At 39.4% G+C, this 18,973-nt stretch overlaps 1 protein-coding gene across 3 annotated transcripts; it reads left to right on the top strand.

Moving 5' to 3' along the window:
- The first annotated feature begins 477 nt into the window (after window positions 1–477).
- ING3 (inhibitor of growth family member 3) lies at window positions 478–17,348 on the top strand. Of its 3 annotated transcripts, none has more exons than XM_066183028.1 (12): window positions 478–598; window positions 764–835; window positions 4,876–4,976; window positions 6,360–6,425; window positions 8,550–8,646; window positions 10,793–10,864; window positions 11,133–11,252; window positions 13,296–13,354; window positions 13,715–13,905; window positions 15,049–15,241; window positions 15,744–15,782; window positions 16,399–17,348. In XM_066183028.1, the coding sequence occupies exons 1-12, from the start codon at window positions 571–573 to the stop codon at window positions 16,513–16,515; spliced, it is 1,155 nt and encodes a 384-aa protein (XP_066039125.1). In that variant the 5' UTR covers window positions 478–570; the 3' UTR covers window positions 16,516–17,348. The 3 variants fall into 3 exon arrangements, with proteins under 3 accessions (XP_066039125.1, XP_066039124.1, XP_066039126.1); XM_066183027.1 differs by having other exon boundaries at window positions 13,197–13,354; XM_066183029.1 differs by lacking the exons at window positions 478–598; window positions 764–835 and adding an exon at window positions 4,504–4,695 and having other exon boundaries at window positions 13,197–13,354.
- The last annotated feature ends 1,625 nt before the right edge of the window (window positions 17,349–18,973 follow it).

Genomic DNA, 18,973 nt, shown 5'->3' with positions numbered 1-18,973 from the left:
AGCAATTTCATTAGTTTTGTAATTTCTTACACTTTTAACAAACCATTGCCGGCTGTGAGCATTTAGAACAACGGACAAACGAAAGCCTCGGGACTGAGTCAAGAGGCTGCAAGTTTTCCCTTTCCGTTCGCCTGACTTGCGGCGCTGTGGTCGCGTCGGAGACGCTCCGGAGGGCCGAAATCTGCTCCCTTAGAAGAGTCCCGCGGCCCCTGTGAAGCAGGAATGTCCCTCGGACCGCGGGAATGGCCCCAGGATCGCGGAATGGCCCCAGGATCGCTGAACGGCCCCGGACCGCGGACCAGCCGGAACGACAATGCCTAGCGGGACGCGCAACCTCCCACCGCCTCGCCCACCGGACTACGCTTCCCGTGAGGCCGCGCGGCAGAGCGCGGGCCGCGGTGTGCGTCAGCGGCGCGAGCAGCCAATCGCGGCGCGGCCGGGGCGAGCGCCGACCGCCGCCAATGTTGTTTTCGCTGAGTCGAGGCGCTGGTGTTGTTGGCGGCGGCGCCATATTGGAAGGGACGAGCGCCCGCTCTCGAGCAGCCCCTGGGCGCGGGCCCGGCCGCCGCCATGCTGTACCTGGAGGACTATCTGGAGAGTGAGTGTGTGCGCGGCGGGGGCGCCGGGCGCCGGGGACGGCCGGTGCGGGGAAGCCGGGGGAAGCCGCGGAGAGGAAGGCGGCGCCCCCCCCTCCCCCACGGCAGCGAGTGACTGACTGGCTCCCTCCCTCCCCCCTCTCTCCCGTTCCCCCGTGTCCCCGCAGTGATCGAGCAGCTTCCCATGGATCTGCGCGACAGGTTCACCGAGATGCGCGAGATGGACCTGCAGGTGCAGAGTACGTGAGTCCCGCCCCCTCCGCCTCCGCCCGCCCCCTCCGCGCCCGCCCCGCTCCGCCCCGCGGGCACCGGCCCCACCGCCGCGCCCCCGCCGCAGGGCGGGAGGGGCGGGAAGGCCGAACAGGGGAGGAAGGAAGGAAGGAAGGAGGCGAAGCGGCGTCGCTCCGGCCCGCGGCAGCAGCTCCGCCCGCTCCCCCGCGCTGCTCCGAGGCGGTCGCGCCCCCTCCCCGGGCCTGCCCCGGCTCTCCGGCACCGCCGCTCGGGCCCGGGGGCGTCTCGTCGTCTCCCGCGGGCGAAGGCTCTGCCGAGCCGCCGCGACGAGGCGATGGGCGGGGCGCACGCCCCTGGTGCTGTCGCAGCAGCCCCCGACCCGCCCCAAGCCCCCGCCCGCCGGGCCTCGGCGCAGGCAGCGCCTTAGCGGAGCTGCGTTCCTGGGCTTGTGCTGCTCCCAAAGGCGTTTTCGGTGGCACGTCCCAAACTCTTTAGATTTTTGATCCCTAAGAGCAGTGATGGTGGTTTGGAACATGAGTTATGTCCCACTCCTTCCAGTAGGCAGCGGCATGCTTTCCCTGAAACTTTCCAGCCAGCTTCCTAATAACAGTATATGGGAAGGTGCTATTTGCTCGGCCCGTTGTGCCCTTGCTGACACGCAACCAAATATGCTTTATAAATATACTTTCGCTTTTATACAAATTATATTTTATATAAATGTCTACTTTTGTATAAATATAGATATTATACAAAATATATTTATAAATATATTTCAGGTTTCTTTGTAGATCACTTTGTATCTCTCTGCTTGTATCCTGGTGTAATACACTGCCTTAGGCTGTTTTCAGGATGCATTGCCATTTCATCTTTCCTAATGCAATCTCATCTGGGACTTTAGCTGTCCTGTAACATCCTGGGTAGCTGTTGCAGTCATTTAACACACAATTTATATGGTTATCTATAACTGTGATCCAAAAGTATTAATGAAACTGCTACTGCACAAAAGATGACAGCTATCATCAATATGGAAGGGCCAGGCTATTGTAAAGGAGAATGAGAGAAAGAGCAGCGATTGAAATAACAAGGGAATACTGTATAGGAATACAAAATGCGGCACTAAGTGGCAATAGTTTTATAATACTTGAAAGTGCTTTCCGTTGGATGTTTACATCAGTGGACCCAGCAGGTCTGTTTAACAGGCCATACTGACACATGTAGAATTGTCTATAGGACTTTTTTGTATACTGTGATCTAAATATTGTCTTGGGTTCAGTGCTTAAAGTTGTGGGAACGGTCATGGCTCCTTCTGGGAGATAGCACCTCTGAAGCCGCTGTCACCAGGGAGCATCATGAGAGCAAGTGAGCAGCTCCCTGACTTGCATAGTTTGGAACAAGTTCACAAATTTTATTTCCGTTCCATAAGAAGGCAAAGAAGATAGTAGGTTGGGGTTTTTTTAGGTATGTTTAAGAACTGAGACAGCTAGCAATGCCAAGACAGCAATTGTCATTTCCTCTGCTTTAACTGAAAATGGCAAATAACATTCCATGTTGTATTACTGGAAGTAGTAAATGACAGTGAATATTGTATACTAGGACCAATCTTAGGTATAGAGAAAAATTTTCTCAGACCTTAGTACTTCTGTAATTCTTGTTTAATTATTGGCAGGGTATCCAAAGGCATTTATGAAACTTCTGGATTAGCACCTCTTTAGCATCACTTGCCCAACTGCCTGATGAGCACTGCATGCAAACCTGGAGGTGGTTTGGTGTCTCAGAAGTACTTGAAAACAGTACTTTAATGAGTGATGTTGTCCCAGAAATCTACATGATTTGTAATTCAATAATACCTCTGCTGCACTGCTTTAGTGTCATTGTTGACTTTGTATTTTGTCCTGTTTGCATCAAATTGACTTCTAATGAGGCAGCTGCTGCAGTTTCTAGTTGGAAGAAATAATAAACCTATCAACAGTATATTCTGAGATTGCTGTGGAAAAAGCAAAGATCATCTGAGTTGGGACTTGACTCTTGAGGTTAAACTGAGCTCCACATGAAGCATAAAATGTGTTTCTCTGTTTAAGTTAAAATCATGGATTATCAGTTTTCATGGTAAAATGTCAAGATGTGGTAAAAGGACTTCTCTTAGAAGTTTTGGCAACTCTCTTGGGAAATTTGATCTAAGAAATTAGTATCTCAGAATATAATATCATGAGAAAAATGGATGAACTTGAGTGTAGCAGAGAGAACTTTCCATATAATTTGAAAGATCTGGCCTGCACTCGCCTTTGTCTTTTCTGCTCTTTCAGGAGAAGAGACCAAGTTTCTTTGGAGATTTTCCCCTAGGCAGTTTCACACAGACTGATAACATGTCGTCAATAAAAAGTGAAGAGGGAAGATACTTTTTATCATTTCTTCTTTATGGAGCCACTAGAATAACTAACACTTAAGGTGCTTGTGTTCTAGGAGATAGAACATTTTGTCTGTTTGCTTTTTGGACCAAATTAGATTCATTTGGTCAAAGAATAAAGATTTTAGAAGCCTCCAAATAAAGTGTGTGCTTCTTGTTTGCCTCTCAGGCTTCTTAATCTTCTCTACATGGTGCAAGTGGAAAATGCTCATTGTTCAGGTTCTAGCACTTTAGCCTGTTTTATTACAAAACTGTTTGACTGCTTTGTTTGTCTGGGTCTTAAAGTTGATGTGAACTTATGTCACAACTGTTGCGGCTTGGGATTAATGGTGCTCTGTCCAGTCAGTTGTTAGGTTCCTGTTGAGTTTGATGCTGAATGTTCCCAGCATAATGAAGATTGATGAATATTTTTGCTCATTTACTATGAATGATTTTTGGTTATTTATGTAAACAGTTAGTTCTAGCTGTGCATTTTCACAGAGTTGAGAAGACCCTTGGCCTCTTGGATTTTAAGGGTAAATTATATATAGGTATTCATGAGCTTCTTGAACTAATTAATTAATTTACATTTTACTTTGGCAGTTTTAATATGATCCAGTTTTAATGGTGGTTTCTGGAAGATTTCTTAGGTGTGTTGCAGCCAGAGCCTGAAGTTTGTAGATGATTTGTGCATTGTCCTATTTAATTTAAAACTGATAGCTGGACAATGTCACTGAGAATGCTGGGAAAAAAACCTCGGTACTGTCATCTATCCTGGCAAGGCTGTCCAAGCTAGTTTGATTGAGGCAGCTGCATATTTTTGGAAATATGCAAGCTGTTGAGTGCACAAGTGTCCAGCTGTTGAAATAGAAAACTCAGTGGGAGAAGGGTGGAGGGGAAAGGGAAGAGAATCCCTGTTCCTGTCTCAATAAACAGTGAAAAAAATAACTTGTGGTTGACATTTTCCTTTCTAGAGATAGTTAATGTTAGAAAATGGGTGGTTTTATTTTTTCCCCCCTTACAATATTTCTCCACTTCATGGAATTGAGAATCCTGTCCAAATAATACTTCATTAGTGCATTTACTCCTCAGGGGGTGGAGGGAATAGTTTATGAGTGCTTTCAGTTTGCCCCGAGCCTTCCTAGCAAACAATGGAGAGGCCCTGGACTTAAAGGCAGTGACTTTGCTCTTCAGTTGGTCTACCTTTTTGAGACACTAATTTTTTTCAATTATTTGGTTTTGTATTTGACTGTTTCTCTTAGGAGAACATTTTGTTTCCTGCTCAGTTTGTAACTGGCTAGAATGTTCCAAAGTCAGCAGTCTAGAGCCCTGGGTGAGGAGTTTGGGTCGTGCTTTAAGTCACTACCACTGCTCTTAGGGACAAAAAACCTTTAGAACTTGGAGTCCTGCCTGTCCCATGCTGGAGAGCACAAGAACCTTGATGAGAATCCTACCAGAATGCAATTCTGCTTCTTGGAAATTAAGGTAAATATTTCCCTCCGCTGTCCACTGTTGCTTGGTTGTTTTGTTTTTTCCTTTTTTTTCTCTCTAATAGTTTGCACCTCAGTCCTGTCAACTTTGTTTGAGAAAAAAATTTCCCCTTATTTTCTAATGTTTGTGTACATGAGAAGATAACATTTGTCTCAATCTTTTCCTATGCTACAGATGCAATGGATCAGCTTGAGCAGAGGGTAAATGAATTTTTTATGAATGCAAAGAAAAACAAACCTGAATGGAGAGAAGAACAAATGACATCAATCAAAAAAGTAAGGACATCACAGGAGTGGGTCAGATTTTTTTTTTTTGCAAACTAATACAACCTTAGGAAAAAATGGTTTATGATTGATGGGAGATTTAAGTGTTCAGAACTGTACCTTCCCTTGGGCTTTCATAGAGGTGGATGGAACTACCTTGGAGGAGAAAAGTGAGTGAAAGGGGGTTTTGATCAAGAATTTCTCTCAAGTTTGACTGAGCACTTGCTAGCATTTAAAAAAAATGTAATCCTGAAATGGTGAGGAAGCCTGGTACTAAATTTTGAGCTCCGATTTTTTGCTTCTGTTTGTGTGACATGAAGTTGCCCAAGTTAATTTGCTTTCTTTTAGAAGATACTTTTTATGCTTAGATTCATAATTTCCTGTGAATTTCTGCCTATGTCCTTCTACACATTATACATGTGGTCTATGTATCTTGAGAGAGGGAGGAATAAGGACATGAATATGGATGTGTTCTGTGTTATCCTTCAATACCTGAGCATTGGTGGTGGTACCGTTAGCAATGTAGTCCATCATATTGTCAGGAGAAACTCCTTTGTAGTCTCCTACAGTGGCAACTTCAGCCCCGAATTTAGGGTTTTCTTCTTTAATTAATGCAAGTAGATTTTTAAATTCTAAAAAAGAAAAAGGTCAGAGCTCTGACTTGACTAGAATAAATGAAAAATTTGCTTTTGACTTGAGTTGAATCAAAATTTCAAGTAGTTTTCACATATGATACTATTCAGTAGAAACTGAGAATTAAAAGGCAGTAAAGTCTGTTCAAATCTAAAGTGAAAGTATTTGAAAACATACCTTTAACAAAAAAAAAAGGTTTTTTCTGTGAATTTTCATTGGTTAGAGGAGACTTCTGGATTGTTTTAGTCAAATTATTTAGAATGCACTTATGAGTTAGAGAAACTTATTTTAAAGTAATTTAAAAGATATGCAATATCATCTCTGTTTAACTTGAATACTGGAAGGGCCTCTCCACTGAGTACTTCAGCATCATTTTGAAGAACAGTAGGATTTGTGGTAGTCCTGAAGTAAAAGACATGATCTTACTTGAAGTCCATAACATGATGCTGTGTAATATAAAATAAATCTAAGATTGTTTCATTTCCTGTAGCATTTCTTGCAGAAATCTAAATATCATTCTAGTAGGAAGTGTCCCTATCTTGTAATTTGGCTTTTTCTAACAAAGAGAAAATAAAATGAAATATATTGTATCTCTCATTTAAAATTTAGATGATTGTTGTTTATAGTAAAATTCCACAGTCTTTCTGAAAACTGACTTGAATTTTTCCTTTTGACATATTTTGTTCTTCATAACAATAGCTTAAATTTACTGCAATTAATTCAGTTACATTCATAATTTTTAAAAATTTTTCTTCATAACAGGATTATTATAAGGCTTTGGAAGATGCAGATGAAAAAGTGCAACTGGCTAATCAAATATATGATCTGGTAAGTGGGCATAAGACTTGTGGTGAATTACCTGAATTTATGCTGTAGGAGGTTTCTAAGTGTTTTGATAAGCTGTGCTGCCTTTACTTTTATATCATCTACATACAGATGTTTTTCTGATGAAAGAAAAATTTAATATTTTATTGACTTTCAAGAATTTTGGGGTTTTGGGTATTAAGTGTTACTTAAATGTAAAATAGAGAAACAGTATTAGAAATCATAATGTTTTAATGCATGGTTTTGGCCTGGTTTAGAAGACTGGTTGAGAGAATCTGTTGGGATGCAGTGTTGAGGAGTCCAGGAAAGCTGGACATTCTTCAAGAAAGAAATCTTAAATGTATAGGAGCAGCCCATCCCAATGTGCTTAAAGAGAAGCCAGCAGGAAAGAAGACCAGCCTGGCTAAATATAGAGCTTTGGCTTCAATTTGGGGAAAAAAACAGAGTGTATCACCTTGGGAAGAATGTGCAGGCAACTTGGGAGGGCTGCAAGGATTTTATGAGGTTATGTGGGGAGATAATTTGAAGGGCCAAAATCCAAGTAGAACTTTATCTGGTTACTGCTTTGAAAGACAAAAATATTTTTAAAAATACATCAGCAATAAAAGAAGGGCTGTGGAAAATCTCCATCCTTTTACTGGATACAGAGGTAAACATAGTGATGGAGGATGAAGACAGGGCAGAGGTACTTAATGCCTTCATTACCACAGTTTTCAATAACAAGACCAGTTGTTCTCAGGGTACCCAGCCCCCTGAGCTGGAAGAAGTGGGTGGGGAGCAGAATGAAGACCCCGTAATTCAAGGGAGGTCAGCAACCTGCTGTGCCACTTAGACACACACAAGTCTAGGGCTGTGATGGGATCCACCCCACGGCATTGAGGGAGATGGTGGAAGAGGTCACTGAGCCACTGCTGGCTGTTTACCAGAGGTCTCAATTGACTGGAAATTAGCAAATGTAATGCCCATGTACAAGAAGGGTCAGAAAGAGCATCTAAGGAAGTAAGGGCCTGTTGGCCTGACCTCAGTGCAGAGGAAGGTCATGGAGCAGGTCATCCTGAGTGTCATGACACAGCACAAGCAGGACAACCAGGGGATCAGGCCCAGGCAGCATGAGTTTAGGAAAGGCAGGTCTTGCTTGAATGACCTGATCTTTAATGATGAAGTGACCTGCTAAGTACATGAGGGAAAGGCTGTGGATGTTGCCTACCTGGACTTTAGTAAAGCCTTTGACACTGTTTCCTACAGCACTCTCCTGGAAGAACTGCCTGGTTGTGCCTTGGGCAGGTGCACTATTCATGGGGTAAAAAATTGGATAGATGGCCAGACCCAGAGAGGGGTGGCACATGATTTAAAGTATAAAGTTTAAGTATATATATTTTACATTTCTCAAGAGAACAGAAACTGCAAGTCAGACTACACTCAAATATAGAAGACATAAAACAACTGCTTTAGTTTCACTGCAACTAGACAAAAATTTGGTCTAGAAGTCAGAACTTCCCCTTCTCTTTTGCTTATTTGATAACTGGAAAAACCTCCCAGTTTTTAATAAAGATGGGTAAAATTTGCTGTATGATTACAGATGTAGAAAGCATTTTGAATGTAGTGTTTCTTTTCATGATAGTGTGTTGAGAATTTTTTTGGTTAATTTTTAATACCCAAGAGCACATCATAGTTTGCTGAAACAGACAGGAGTCTCCCCTTTCAGTTAAGACTCAGTACACAGCGAATTTACTGGTGTTTGTAGTGGCACAAAAATTGCACACACAGTTCAGAACTTGCAATTTCTCCAAAGCAGCCTAATTTCTACTAAAGTCCATGTCATATACTGTTCTTTCTCTTCCCCTTTGTGTTTGCATAACCAGAGCACCTCTAAGTCTTCTTCATCTTTATTTCTGAAAAGAATTGTCTTGGAGCTTTGCCTATGCTATTTTGTTGTTAACAGCAGTGTCTCTGCTGAGTGAGGGAAGTACAGGGGATCAAAAAGATCACTTTTGTGCATTATTGTGCTTAGTGCTGCATGGCACAAAATTGCTGGAAGGGAAATACTTAGCAAGCCTGAGATTAAGGACGTAGATATTTATGTTCCAGAAGTGGATGCTATTTATTTTTGCTTTGTCTAACAAACAGGTAGACCGTCATTTGAGAAAATTGGACCAGGAACTCGCTAAATTTAAAATGGAACTTGAAGCAGATAATGCTGGAATTACAGAAATATTAGAGAGACGTAAGTATGCATTATTTTCTTTAGGAACTTGAGACACTTTCTGTCCATTTGCAAAATTAAAGTATTGTACACTTGTAAGTGGCTGCCAGTATTTTCACCTTTTTTAACCCAATTTGCATCAGTGAGTCTCAAATTTTAGTTTCCACCTCAATTTATAGCAGTGGAATCAAAATACAACTAAGTAAAATAATTTTTTCACACAACTGTTGTCCTTATGAATTGCTACGGTAAGATACATAATTTTTTAAACTGTTTTTAATGACTGTAGGTATTCAGCCAATTACTTTGGCCTAAGCATGCCACCTACCCAGTTGTAAGGGTACCATTTCTTCCTTGAACTGGTTGCCACCAAACTAAGGAGGGTCATTATTTTAGTTTTCCATGTACTTGATGGTTTTCTTTTCTAAAGGGGTGAGAATGGGTTGTTATGTAAAGGGCCAGTGAAGAAACAGCATTTTAGGTAACAAACCTGCATGTTAAATATAACCATATAGTACTCTAGTATTCAGGATGTGAATAAAAATGTAAAGTTACAGCATTTTTTGGCAGCTTGGTAGAAGGATCTGGATTTTCTGTACTTACCAGCACTTAGACATAAAATTCAAATGTGATTGTGATAAATGTCTAAGTTGATTTAACTACTGTGATTATGGAGGCAGTGGCTGTCCTCATAGCGAAATACAGTGAAAATTGACTCAAGTCACTTGGGGATATTAGGAATATGTATTCTTTCTTGGAACTTTTTGTTGCTCTGTTCTATAAGCTTGGAATTTGGGCTATTTTATTTGAAATTGCTATTACAAATAACAGGCACAAAAAAGACAACTCTAAATTAAATGCTATTAATTAACTAGCAATTACAGAAAAGGACTAGTTTAGTTTAGTTTAGTTTAGTTTAAATCCCAGCTGGTTTTAGAATGTGATGCTACTTTCTGTTGAACCATGTGTTTGGAGAGGTTGCTAGATAGGATTTCAAGAATGCAAAACAGAGAAGTACTAGACTGCATGTTGGATCTTTAAGGTTTGTTTGGTTTGAGGGTTTTGTTTCTTTGTTTTTATTTAAAACTAGAAATAGGAGGCTCTTTAACATTTTTAGCTTTCAGAGTAAATACATATGGTTGAAGTCCCACCAGAGGGCAGCCTTTGGGCAAGTTCATCACATGATTGAACTTCGCTTAGCCAAAATAGCTCCTTATGTTTTGATCCTCTTCTAAATAATTATATTTAAACTTTTGCAATACTTAGATATTACTCATATACTCATGTATTTCAGTGCTTTTTGAAAGCACTGGAAGAGGTAAGGAAATGCTGAAGCTACAGATTTTGAAAAATGAATGTGAATTGCTTTCTTGTTTTGTCTTCTGTGTAAATGTAAGTTGGTAGGTATTGCAACTACTTCCAGATCTTTTTATTAGAGATTGATGGACAGAATACAAAATTATTGTTCTAAATTTATAGTCAAAGTCTCTCCTATGATGTGATTATTTAGCTTCATCTTACAAGAAATGTTATTCTTCGACAGAGACTTCAATTTATGCCCGTCTGACTTTTTCCTTTTTTGGGGGGGGGAGGGTGGGGGTGGGGTTTGTTGGTTTTGCGGGGGTTTTTGTTTTTATTTGTATTGTAGCTGTGTGTATTTTGAATATTAAGAAAATCTGGATGATGATCTGCAGCCCTTTCTTTTGAATGTTAAATCATCTTGAAAGATGAAACTGCTGTTTCTTGAGTTTTGACTGAATGTGACAAGGTGGACTCAGGGGGACAAGATGCCTTGTTTATACAGTTTACATTGTTCAGTCTTCAGTTCATATTGGTGTAGATTGTCAGTACTTTTGGTGCAGCCGTTCTGCAACTCATTTGAGTAAGTGGCATGTTGAGGGCAATGTTGTTGGTTCTTATTTGCCTTGATTTTAAGTTCTTGATTTCAGCAGTTTGACAGTAGCAGTCACCAAGTTTTATTTGAGAACTAATCTCACTGGCTCCTGGTTGTACTGTAGAAAGGGTTTCAACTCCAGCAAAAATTCTTCTGATTAAAATAAATACAACCGCATTGTGATTTGGTTCATATTTTAAAGATTCCTTTAGTATGTAAAAGTTAAAACAGTACCAACTCTCAATTTTCGTGTCCTTCTTACCTCCCTCTTAGGGTCTCTGGAGCTGGATACACCAGCACAGCCTGTGAATAACCATCACTCCCATTCTCACACACCAGTAGAGAGTAAGTATTTGAAACTTATAAAGATGGCCACTTTTTATGTTTCCTTTGGTTTTTTTGTTGAGTAGTATCAGGAAAAAGATGGTTCAGAACTTTTTTCCTTCCATCATTTCAGGGAGAAAACAAAGCATAATAAATGCTAATAATGTCTGTTAAGAAGTGCAAGAATGAAATAGGTTTTGCTGGTGGGAATTAGTTGAAAGTGCTAGCAAAATTTGACTTTCAAGCTGAATAGATATTACATTAAGTTCCCTTCATTTATTTCATTTAGAAAGGAAACACAATCCATCTTCCCACCATAGTACAACAGATCATGTTCCTGAAAAGAAGTTTAAATCTGAAGCTCTTCTATCTACCCTGACTTCAGATGCTTCTAAAGAAAATACACCAGGTAATCCTGATTGTCTTTAATTTCATTGCTTTTTAATCCGAATAAGAGAAACCTAATTGTATTTATGAGTTAGTCTTTTGAAATCACAGAATCATGGACTGTGTAAGGTTGGAAGGGACCCCAGTGGGTCATCTGGTGTAGCCTCCCTGTTCAAGCAGGGTCATCCTAGAGCACATTGCACAGGATTGTGTCCAGACATTTCTTGAATATCTCCAGTGAAGGAGACTCCACAGCGTCTCTGGGCCACCACTTCCTATGCAACCTGTCCTGTGTGTGGCCACCTGCACAGTAAAGGAGTTCTTCCTTACATTCAGTTGGAACTTCCTGTGCATCAGGTTCTGCCCATTGCCCTTTGTCCTATTGCTGGGCACCACCAAGCAGAGCCTGGTTCCATCCCCTTGACACCCTCCCTTCAGATACTCCTAGACAGTGATGGGGTGCCCTCTCAGTCATCTCTTCTCAAGGCTGAAGAGGTCCAGCTCCCTCAGCCTCTCCTCTTAAGTGAGGTTCTCCAGTACTTTAATAATCTTTTTTTCATTCGACTGGACCCACTCCAGGAACTCCATGTCTCCTGTACTGAGGAGCCCAGAATGGGACACAACACTCCACATGCAGCTTTGCTAGGGCTGAGTAGAGGGTCAGGATCACCTCCCTCAACCTGCTGGCAGTGCTCGTCCTAATGCACCCCAGGACACCATTGGCCTTCTTAGCCCCCAGAGGACACTGCTGGCTAAGGGACAGTTTGTTGTCCACCAGGACCCTCAGATCCTTTTCCACAGGGTGGCTTTTCAGCAGGTCAGCCCACAGCCTGTACTGTTGCTGGGGTGATTCCTCTCCAGGTGCACTGCACTTCCCTTTGTGGAATTTCTAGACCCTGTGCCATCGATAATGACCTTCTGGGATCTGCCATTCAGCCAGTCCTCAATCCGAGGCTGATATCCTTTCCCCTGGCATTTTCAGTCACTTGAAACATGAGAAATTGCAGGCATTCTTCTCATCTGTGTTGTCCATGAAGTGTGTCTGCTCTGTTGTCATTTAACAGCTGTATGATGGCTGTTTCTTTTTATTTACACTTCGAGGAAAGTAACAGTACAGTTCCATTTAGCCAGTAGTAGAACTACATGAGATCAATGTATTATTTTTGGAAAAAATGCATACAACAATTTCCAAAGTAAGGGAAAAGAATTTTCACACCCTTTTTTTTAAGAGTTGGTCGGAAAATAAAATTCTTTCATGTGTTGTCCATGTCAAAAGTCTTTTTGAATAGTGACTACAAAAAACTAAACCTTTCTGTCTATTCTCAATATTAAGGTGTTTTATAGTTTCTTTTCTGAAAATAAAAGACTAAAGAGTTACAGTAAGTCAACTACCTCAGTAAAGTTTGTTAGTTTTAAGTAGTTCCAGTCATTTCTATTTCAATTTTCTTTTGAAGAAACTTCACATGAGGCTGCAAATAAAATGTAGCTAAATTTGAGCAGCTGTCATTCTGCAGATGACCCTGGAAATTGTGTTCTATTAAAACTGATCTGTAGTTTTTGGAATTAAGATTGTTGAAAGTTTTACTTCAGTTTTACTTTATGTATAGGTACATAATCATTCTTACCCTCTTCTTGAGGATTATTGTAGTGAGAATTGTTTCAATATAGGCATAGGTATAGCAGCTGCATCTCTTCTTCCATAGCTGAGTATCGTAGTGAGAGCGGTCTTTCTAAAAGGACTCCTTGCACATGAAGATAGATAGGGAACAAACTTCTTTTACTTTTTCTCCCATAAACAAATACTGGCTGTGTCTAATTACTTTTAAAATCTTTTTTCCAAATGATTAAACTAGTCTGATGCGTAAACAGAGTTCCTACTCTTTCACTGGTTGTCATATAACTCTTCTTAAAATGCAAAGGAATTTAGTTTCATTTTGAATTTCATAAATGTGTTCTATTCATCAAGGGTGTCGAAACAGTAATTCATCATCCTCTTCAAACAATGCATACAATACAAACTCTTCTCAACCATTGGCATCATATAACCTGGGCTCATTATCTTCAGGATCCGGGGCCGGTGCAATTACCATGGCAGCAGCTCAAGCAGTGCAAGCCACGGCACAGGTAATGTCAAAATATTCTTGTCATTCTGCCATCCCCTTAAGGAAGAAAGGCTAGTGACTGCTTTTTTTCTTTTTTTTTTTTTTTTTTAAATCTGAATTCCCATGCTCACTCACTTTCAGCTGATGTGATTCAGTTCTTATGTTAGAATTTTATTAATATGCAACAGTTTCATCCTGTATAAGTGGCTTAAAGGGACAGCTTATTTTCTAACTTTTCCTGGAGGATATTCTTACACATTTAATTGCCTTCTGTACATAATTTCTTTAACAAGGTAACAAGTGAACTTGTGCATATCATAAAGTAGCAGCCTTAATAAGAGCTTTACTGTGTAATCTGATACAGTATCAGTATTCCTTTCAGATGAAGGAAGGAAGACGAACGTCCAGTCTAAAAGCCAGCTATGAAGCATTTAAGAACAATGATTTTCAGCTTGGAAGAGAATTTTCATTGTCCAGAGATTCAGCTGGGTATTCGTCATCAGCTCTGGCATCTACATTAACTCAGACGTTAAGTTCATCAACTACAGATTCACGAAGTGGCAGAAAAAGCAAGTAGGTTTTCTTACTTGTTGACTGCAATTATAACTTTTAAGACAGCTGAGCTTTCTTTGAAAAGGTCATGAGCCATATTAGAAATGCATTGTATTTATTATCTGTGGGGAGGAATCAGCAGAAGGTGGTTACTGCCTGTTGGCCTTTTTTTGTTCAGGGCTGTGTTCTTTAGTCCTCCCGCTTCTTTTTTTTAAGCAAACTCACTCCATTGATTTGCTTTTTTATCTGAGATATAATCAGGTTTCTTCCCTCGTTTTTCTGTATTTCGGAGAGATTTGATCTAACAGCAAATGTTGGAAAATACTGTGCAATGATTTGTAGATGGTTTTGAAATAATCTGGAGATCTGTTTGATGTCAAGTTTACTTGAAACTGGCACTTTCTAGTGACTGACTGTCTGGAACAGAGAATGAATTTTATTTCTGATTGAAATGAAGTTTTAAAACATTTTTAACAACACAGTGTCACAGTCAACACAGTCAACAATCAGAACTTGCACTTGAAAGAATTTGTTTCAAAATGCCCCTCCTTCTAAATTCACTTGAGTGTTTTTCTTCATTCAAATTTGTCTGTGTTCACAACTCAGTTAATAATGCTGTTTTAGAAGCATTTTTCATCTGTGAATATCTTGGGTGTCAGGTCTGACCTATAAGCAAAATCAGAGAAATTTTATTCTGGCACCATTCCTATGGAATGATTGCTGATGCTTGAGTGGAGATTAACAGAGAATTGGTCGTCTTCAAAATTGTTATCTATTGTACATGACATATGATATTATTTATATGTAAATTCCTGTTTTATTGGTAATTATTTTTATAAGGACTTGACACCAAGACTGTTGATGGAAAACTTTGTGAAGAAAAGCATTTGTTAAAGCCACTTGAAAGTTTAGAGCTGTTAAATTCCATTGATTAGAACTGTGTTTCTTGCACTTGTAAGCTGGTATGACTTGTTTCCTTTTCCAAGAGCATTCAGTGGGTGCATTCCAGTGCTTGCAGTGGTTGAATGAAATGTGAATGATAGCTTTGGGATTTACATACTGCAGTATTTCAGAGTCAACAAAGTACTTGTTTAATGATTCTTTCACTTGTCAAAAAATAAGTAATGTATGCTATTTTTTTACTTTTTTTTTTTTACTCTTCAGAAACAACAACAAATCCTCAAGTCAGCAGTCCTCCTCATCATCTTCTTCTTCCTCTCTATCATCATGTTCTTCTTCATCTGCACTGGCACAAGAACTGTCTCAGCAAACAGCAGTAATACCAGAGTCTGATTCTAATAGCCAGGTTGATTGGACCTATGATCCAAATGAGCCACGTTACTGTATTTGTAATCAGGTAAGGATGGCCTCCAAATTGAAATACAACTGCAGGTGCTGTTTGATGTAGCTGAAATTCCTTCTCTGAATGCTAATTTTGAAAAAAACTATATTTTTATTCTTGAACTTCTGATCTGTTTTTATTTACTTGCTGGTGATGTGAATAATTAACTGTTGAAGCTAAAAATAGTCAATCTTTTTTAGTGATGTGATATCCTTGGAGAGTTTTAAATCTGGTAATGGAGACTTCAGGAATAATTAAATTAAAAATTGAGGGGATTCACAGTGAATTCAGTTTTTTATCCAGTCTGAAATATGCAGACGTATCTTCTTTTGCATAAACAGTTTTTGAAAATGAATTCACTGTGAACATGATGGTGTTTGGATTGTGTAACAAAAGTAAAATGAAAATGTTGTTACTGCTATTGATGGAAAAAACTCCTCAAAGGAAGAAATTCAAATGTTGGCCCTTTCAAAATGTTAATTGCTAAGGGTTTTTGTTTTTTTTCTTATTTTACTAGGTGTCCTATGGTGAAATGGTAGGCTGTGATAACCAAGATGTAAGTAACAAAGTTCAAAAGATTCATGAGAGGCTTGTGCATATAATTATTGCTTGTAGGAGTTGCTTTTTTTTTTAATTTGTTTTCGGATAGAATTTTTTAGAGGAAAGTGCATATGATTTGAACCATCCTTCAGGAAACTTCTCATCTCTCCACACAGCTCAGGTTCTTTTAGAAATCTTCAGCCTTTGCTAGGTTGAAAAATGCCCTGCTTCAAATATCCTTGATTTCTGTGAATTTTCAGCTATTTCACTACTAAGAGTTGTCCTTTTCAAATAAAGTTTTCAAAGAACAGTTGAATATAATAATGTATTTACTGAGATAACTGCATTTAAACAGAAGTGATAAGATTACTTTGTCAGACTAAGTATTTCAAAGCACAACATACTTATTTTGCTCTGTAATGTGAGTCCATATATGACTCCTAGAACTTTTATCATTTTGCTTAGTGTACTGAGTGTATGTTGCAGATCCTCCCCTCTCCTTGTTTTGTGACTTGTGTGAAATGCAGAATCTATGCTTTCCACTCACGTTTCATTTTCATAGAATTGTATTTGTGATAGGCATTTTGAAAAAATCTCCCAGTCCAAACCCTCTCTTTTAACTTTTTTTATAGTGCCCCATTGAGTGGTTCCACTATGGATGTGTTGGACTGACAGAAGCACCGAAAGGGAAATGGTACTGTCCACAGTGTACAGCTGCAATGAAGAGAAGAGGCAGTAGACATAAATAAGTTTCTTCATCTGGAAAACAATTGCTTATTAAAGGTTTTATAAAGGACTTGGGAGGAGAGGGGCAACTCTCACCACACTTCCTTGCAACCACTGAAGAGTAACATAGCAATCATAGAATGGTATGGTTGGAAAGGACCATCAAGATCTTCTAGTTCCAGCCCCCAGTCATAAGATCTTGAACTATTGGTTTTGCTAAGTTGTATTTTAACATTGTAGGTAAATTATTTATGCACCTTGATGTGCTACAGATACTATTCCAGTGAGCCTTGGATTCTTCCAGTGGCCAACATATGCAGACATTTGTACTATCAAACCATTTTCTCTGAGCAGTGGGCATTCTACAATTACTCAATCTTCCAAAAATTCCAATAAGTCAAGATTTTAAATGTATGTTTTATATACAACAGATATATTCTGCTGCATGTACTGTACTCAAGAGCTGTTATGTAACACTATGTATATTAATAGTGCAAAAAGTCAGTGCTTCTGAAAGGAAAAAAGAGACAGTGGTTTTTAAAATGCCTTTATAGCTTTGGTTCTTTATGAAACTTAATTCAGCAGGCTGAAGAAAATGGTTCTTGTATACAGCGGGCTGTTGTCCTCTAGGGTACTTGAGTATGTAAAAACAAAAAAAAAAATGCTGTAGAATAAAACAAACTTGTGCCATTAGTCTTTATATGTTTCTGCTCCAGAGAAGGCAGGGGCCATAAGAAGAAAAAAAGGTGTTAAAGTGATGATAAATTTTTATACCAAATGTGTTTATTTTTCTGTGCAAGTAATCCTTAAAATTTGAATTGTATTAGGTGTAAAATAAAAGAATCTCAACTCCTCAGATTAATGTGTTCTGTACATTTATCAAAAAAAGGTCTGTGGCTGAAATGGTTTCACAAACAAATTTCCTTTTCTTTTTTTCCTATGGCTCTTTAATGCAGCAGCACTAAACAGAAAGATGGGGTTTATGCCTATTTTTTCCTTCCTCCTCCTTTCCACTATTAAAAAAAATATGCTTTCCCTTTGGAATAAAGATTTTACTTCAGCCCTGGGTTAGGCTGAAAGACTATGGTTGTCAAATGATAGCTTTCCAGACCCATGAACAGAAGAGAGGGAGAGAGAAGCAGTGTTCCATTGCCAGATAATGGGTAGTGTCAAGGAAATAAAAACAGGTAGGTCCATTAGTAATAAGAGTATGTGCAGAGAATGAAACCAGGCTTCTGTCACAGCATGTTTTTTCAAAATGAAAAAAGTAGGCATTTAAAGTCCATGAACTCATGAAAAGTAGATGTGTAAGAAGGGAAATGTGATTATGGATGATAAATAGACTTTGGCAAAAGAATAGGATAGAGGTTGGTGAAAATAAACAGCAAGGAGCAGTTAACTAAGGTTTCCTTGAAGCTGGGAATTCAACCCGCTCTGTATATATTTCTGTGGAAATCTCAGTCTGAAAAAACCACTTGAAGACTAGAATATCTGGTTTTAAGTGAGGCTGTTGAGACAGTGGAGATAACAAAGTGTTTGTTCTGTGGGAAACTGGTGCCATGCTATAAACTGCAATTAAATAAGCAACTAGTAATCTAGACTCTCCTTACACTGAATGTTTGTCCCAAGGACTACAAACTAAGTTCCTTGAGAATTAAGACTGTATGCAGCAAAATCTCTCACTCTGCTGGGAAGAAGTGCAATACCTATGTCAAAGATGTAGAACAATAAAACCTGTACATACTTTTGTTTTCTAAACAGGAAGCCTGGAAGGAAAAGCCTACAGGTCAGGAGGTGATTAGACTGTAAAAGCATTGAGCAGTGTGAGAGAGTTCATGCCTCATGGTCAGTGGAGTTGCTGAACACTTCCCCGAGTAGATAAGTACAGGTGCAAAGTCTTTCATTAATGCTTCTTTAAAAACAGTGATGCACTGGTTGAACAGTGGTAATCCCTTGATAAGGACATCCACACTGCTGTTTGCAAAATAGAATAATAAAGAGTAAAGGAATAAATCAGCAATATCCCCAACATGCACTGCTAAAGAAGAGCAGGACTCTGCTGCACAAGAGTTACATAAGAGATCATTTAAACAGGCCTAAATAGTAACACAATGTTTGTGTGTGTGCTGTTTTCTCAAAAAAAATCCCAAAAATGGAAAGTGCTAAAAGCATCAGACCAATCTCATGACAGACTGCCTGATGAAGTGGAAAATGTTTTTCAACATTTTGCTAAAATAATGTAAATATAAAATAATATATAAAATAATACTTGAAACTCACTTTACTTGCTGCTGAGTCCTCTGAAGTAGCTATTACTATGTAGGAAAGTGATTTTGAAGTTATCTAGTAATTGTATGGAAACCTCAGCTCACTGTTCAGCAGCAGGTCACCTAAGTGCTGAGAATGACTCGGTAGGAGATAAAAAACAAAACAGAAAACAGTTTTACACGGTGTAAATTGATGGTGCAGTTAGGTCAATGC

This window comes from Chamaea fasciata, unplaced genomic scaffold (assembly GCF_029207755.1).
Source record: "Chamaea fasciata isolate MVZ Bird 193981 ecotype frontalis unplaced genomic scaffold, bChaFas1.0.hap1 SCAF_5, whole genome shotgun sequence".
Taxonomy (NCBI): Eukaryota; Metazoa; Chordata; class Aves; order Passeriformes; family Sylviidae; genus Chamaea; species Chamaea fasciata.
This window is presented reverse-complemented; position numbering and strand designations above follow the sequence as displayed.

Coding starts and splice junctions, on each gene's coding strand:
- ING3 (XM_066183027.1), top strand. CDS start 571: ATGCTGTACCTGGAGGACTATCTGGAGA. Junction 599..763: donor CCTGGAGGACTATCTGGAGA/GTGAGTGTGTGC, acceptor GTGTCCCCGCAG/TGATCGAGCAGCTTCCCATG. Junction 15,242..15,743: donor GTTACTGTATTTGTAATCAG/GTAAGGATGGCC, acceptor TTATTTTACTAG/GTGTCCTATGGTGAAATGGT.